At 46.4% G+C, this 5,000-nt stretch overlaps 1 protein-coding gene across 1 annotated transcript in view; it reads left to right on the top strand.

The window, feature by feature from the left end:
• The window catches only part of plk4 (polo-like kinase 4 (Drosophila)), a 16,672-nt gene extending 14,326 nt beyond the window's left edge, over window positions 1–2,346 (top strand). Inside the window, 1 exon segment of the mRNA XM_031580391.2 lies at window positions 1,536–2,346. Coding sequence (XP_031436251.2) covers window positions 1,536–1,635 — 100 coding nt within the window. The 3' untranslated portion in view covers window positions 1,636–2,346.
• The last annotated feature ends 2,654 nt before the right edge of the window (window positions 2,347–5,000 follow it).

The raw sequence follows: 5,000 nt of genomic DNA on the forward strand, positions 1-5,000 counted from the left end.
ACACACACACACACACACACAGAGAGACACATTTACACACACACGTATACACACACATGTTAACGCACAAACACACACACACACACCGTGCCATTTTTACTAAATCTAATCAGGCTAATGTTGCAAAAGAAATTAAATGTGTTACTGGATGAATGCAAAAATAAAACGGTTAATGTTGGTTATTGGATGAATGCAAATGAACCAGTTGATGTTGGTTATTGGAGGAGCCAATCCAGTATCATCATCTTAACAGAAAACCAAGTTTGGAGAAAACCAACCATGGACTTGAGATGTGTTTGATGCATAGCAACCCATAGCAGCCCATAGCAACCCATAGGCCTAGCATAGCAGCCCATAGCAACCCATAGGCCTAGCATAGCAGCCCATAGCAACCCATAGCAACCCATAGGCCTAGCATAGCAGCCCATAGCAGCCCATAGCAACCCATAGGCCTAGCATAGCAGCCCATAGCAACCCATAGCAGCCCATAGCAGCCCATAGTCCTAGCATAGCAGCCCATAGCAGCCCATAGCAGCCCATAGCAGCCCATAGCAGCCCATAGTCCTAGCATAGCAGCCCATAGCAGCCCATAGCAGCCCATAGCAGCCCATAGCAGCCCATAGCAGCCCATAGCAGCCCATAGCAGCCCATAGCAGCCCATAGGCCTAGCATAGCAGCCCATAGCAACCCATAGTCATAGCATAGCAGCCCATAGCAACCCATAGGCCTAGCATAGCAGCCCATAGCAACCCATAGGCCTAGCATAGCACCCATAGGCCTAGCATAGCAGCCCATAACAACCCATAGGCCTAGCATAGCAGCCCATAGCAACCCATAGGCCTAGCATAGCAGCCCATAGCAACCCATAGGCCTAGCATTGCAGCCCATAGCAACCCATAGGCCTAGTATAGCAGCCCATAGGCCTAGCATAGCACCCATAGGCCTAGTATAGCAGCCCATAGCAACCCATAGGCCTAGCATAGCAGCCCATAGCAACCCATAGCAGCCCATAGCAGCCCATAGCAACCCATAGGCCTAGCATAGCAGCCCATAGCAACCCATAGTCATAGCATAGCAGCCCATAGCAACCCATAGGCCTAGCATAGCAGCCCATAGCAACCCATAGGCCTAGCATAGCACCCATAGGCCTAGCATAGCAGCCCATAGCAACCCATAGGCCTACTTCCTGCCACTCAGGCGTGGGGCAGTCATTGTTTGACCCGTCTGTCTCTCTGCCGTGTGTGTGTGTGTGTGTGTGTGTGTGTGTGTGTGACCTGTCTGTCTCTCTGCTGTGTGTGTGTGTGTAACCTGTCTGTCTCTCTGATGTGCTGTGTGTGTGTGTGTGTGTGTGTGTGTGTGTGTGTGTGTGTGTGTGTGTGACACATCTGTCTCTCTGCTGTGTGTGTGACCCGTCTCTGTCTCTGCGGTGTGTGACCCGTCTGTCTCTGTATGATGTGTGTGTGACCCGTCTGTCTCTCTGCTGTGTGTGTGTGTGTGTGTGTGTGTGACCCGTCTGTCTCTTTGCTGTGTGTCAGGTATCAGGAGAATGAGAAGTTGCCGGAGGTGGTGAAGGAGAAGCTTCAGTGTCTCTCCTCCATCCTGGGCCTCTTGGCCGGCCCTGCATCCCGACGCTAAACCTCATCACATCCTCTCATCTCGTCTCCATGCCAACCCTGCATCCCATCCTCTCATCTCCATGCCAACCCTGCATCCCGACGCTAAACCTCATCACATCCTCTCATCTCCATGGCAACCCTGCATCCCGACGCTAAACGCCATCACATCCTCTCATCTCCATGCCAACCCTGCATCCCGACGCTAAACGTCATCACATCCTCTGATCTCCATGCCAACCCTGCATCCCGACGCTAAACGTCATCACATCCTCTCATCTCCATGCCAACCCTGCGTCCGTCTCCTCTCCCATCCCATGTCTTGGACCCTGAGCAGGGGCTTGGGTTGGGGTTGGTCTGTCTCCGTTAGCCACTGCTGAGGTGTCACCGCATCATCCCAGAGACCTCTGACCACTGCTGGCCTGACTCCTCCTCCAGCCCCATGACCCCTCCCCCTCTCTTGATGGACCCCGCCCCCCTAAGCACTTCCTCTCTCCCGGTGTCCTGTACTTTCCTATGAAGTTTGTGTACCTGTAAATATTTTTAAAAACACATTTGTACAGATATGGTTGAGATTATGAAAAGAGTATATATATTTTTAAGCGCTTGTGTTGTACAGTATTCCTCTCCTGTCGTTGTTGTGTTACTGGATGGTTTGTAGCGGGTCCTTGTAGCCAGCAGGGTTCAAACGCAGATGGATGAAAATGCATTAAACATCCGCTTCTTGCATCAATCAGGCTGTCTTAACTTTATTTATTTGTTCTCTGTGTGTGTCTGTGTGTGTGTGTGTGTGTGTGTGTGTGCGCGTGCGTGCGTGCATACTTCTGTTTAAGTCTGTCTGGTCCCTAACTACATATTAACTTTGGAAAAAGTTTGGAAATTTGTGTTTGGTCGATTATTTCTCAGTTGTTACAATGCTAAATGGCATTGTATTTTATATCTTTGGAAAGCCTGTTTATTTTCCTTTACAATGATGTCCAACTTGTTGTTGAGCATGCATTTGTGGGATGAGCAGCACAGCTGTTTATGTGGGCAGCGCCCAGGCAAAATGTGCCCAAATTCTCTGCCAATGCTAAACAGTTTATTCTCATGTTGGTATTCACTCTTCGTTTGAGTTGTTTGGTGGATTGGATGATTGAACTCTCGATCAGTAGGAACAAGGAACAAACAAGACATGTTGGCAATTTACACTTTATTCATTTAATACACCATCAGGAGCCCTCGTTTACACGGAGCCTGGATTGCCTGAACCCGGATTCAGTTTTGACACGGATCCTCTTTTTTATCGCGTCTACACGGAGCAGTGTCGAGACAAATTTGCATCTACATGAACCCAGCGGATTGGATTGAATCCGCTGTAGAACATCTCCCAGGCCTGTTGGTGGCGCTTTAACGGTGCTACAGACAACTGAAGAAAACGGAGAAGAAGACGGGAGCATTCGTATAAAGTGACAGAAGACAGGAGTCGAGATCTAACTAGCAACGTTTATCCTAGCCGCATAGCCTACATTTAATCTGCACAGTAACACATGGTGGTTAATAAAATCAGTGGTCAGAGCAGACTGTAGGTTAAGCGAAAAATAATTCTATTTTGTATTGATAATAAAGAGTTTAGAACAGTGCAACAAAGCAATGTGCAACATGACATGTCTGAGTTGTTTAAATGCCTGTGCTTTATGGAGATGCTGAGCTTGAGCACGAGAGACCACAATGCAAGTGCTGTGGATCCTGGATGTTTCTTGGTTTACAATTGCTTCCAATTTCATGGTTTTATTACTAACAACAAATGTAGGCTATTGTTGAGGGCTTTGTCCTTCACGTAGGCTACCTCTGAAGTAACGTTAACGCTAGCTAGTAGCTATCGCTATGGTTGTCTGACAGGACTAGAGCTAACGTAACATTCATCTTTATTATAGACCGTTTTGAAACTTTGTCTACAATACAAATCTTTTTCACGTCAGATTTGCTCATATAGGCTATTGCTGACACTTTTAAAAACCGCTTTTGTAAAATGGTCTGATGCAAATAGATTAAACAGTGATAGATTAAAGTGTGGCTTGTTAATGTCATCCCTTTCCTAACAACCTCGATTTAGATAGATACACTTGTATTAATCCCGTTAGGGAAATTCACGTGTAATAGCAGCAAGGTAATAGGAAGATATTTTGTATTTCATTTTTGAAGCTGGAGAGCTGCTAAAACAGGCTGCCACACTCGCTGCGCCATGGCAACCATTCAGTTATTAAATAATGCCGGTCGTGTCTGTTGTTCTGGCTGGTCTAAAAAATTATGTCCAACTGGCTAAGTAAGACCACAAAAAACTATCCACATGTAGGTAGAGCAGCACACTATCCCAATACAAACAACTAAGCACAGTAGAAAAATGTGAGTCACGAAAAAGGCGCCACGTCATATACATTTAGTTTATGTTGTTGCTGTTATGAAGTGACGCAGTGGGGTTAATAAGGGTTCAGCCTGAGGTTGTGATCATGTGGGGCAACGACATCATCAGATTAGAAAGGGTTGCGGATCCGCGTGCAGACGAACACCAATCCGCGGACAGATTCGAATCTACACACTTTGGACCCCGAGTGCGGATTCAGTGTGCGGATCCGCCTTGTTCGTGTAGACGAAAGGTCGATCCGAGACATTTCTCTCCGGATTCAGGCAAACTAGACTCCGTGTAAACGACGCAGGAGGAAGATCCACACGGAGCCACAACAGCCTGGCACATCCTCCTCATGCTGGTCACCAACCTGGTCACACGTTGCTGTGGGATGGCATTCCATTCCTCAACCAGGAGTCGTTGCAGGTCAGCCATCGTGGTTGTGTTGGTCACTCTAACACGTACAGCACCCAAGCTAATCCCACAAGTGTTCAACTGGGTTGAGGTCTGGACTCATGGCAGGCCATTCCATTCTCTCCCTGATGGTGTGATAAATGAATAAAGTGTCAAATTGCCAATATGTCTTGTTTGTTCCTTGTTACTGATCGAGCGTTCAATCATCCAATCCACCAAACAACTCAAAACGAGTGAATACCAATAGGAGAATTTTGGCACATTTCGCTTGGGCGCTACCCATATAATCAGCTGTGCTGCTCATCCCACAAATGCATGATCCTTACAAGCTGGACATCATTGTAAAGGCAAATAAACAGGCTTTCCAACGACATAACATACAATTCCGATTAGCATTGTAACAACGGAGAAATAATCGACCAAACACAAATTTCCAAACTTTTTTTGACGAGTTTTATAAATTAGCATGGTTCTGTTTAAGTCTAACTACATATCTAAATTAGGTAAATCACAGATCATGCCACGTTTGCTGTAATATTTTTTTGGATATCGACAAAAGAGAATATGAGGTTATTTGGTTTCAAAGA

The sequence above is a fragment of the Clupea harengus genome, chromosome 14 (assembly GCF_900700415.2).
Source record: "Clupea harengus chromosome 14, Ch_v2.0.2, whole genome shotgun sequence".
NCBI lineage: Eukaryota > Metazoa > Chordata > Actinopteri > Clupeiformes > Clupeidae > Clupea > Clupea harengus.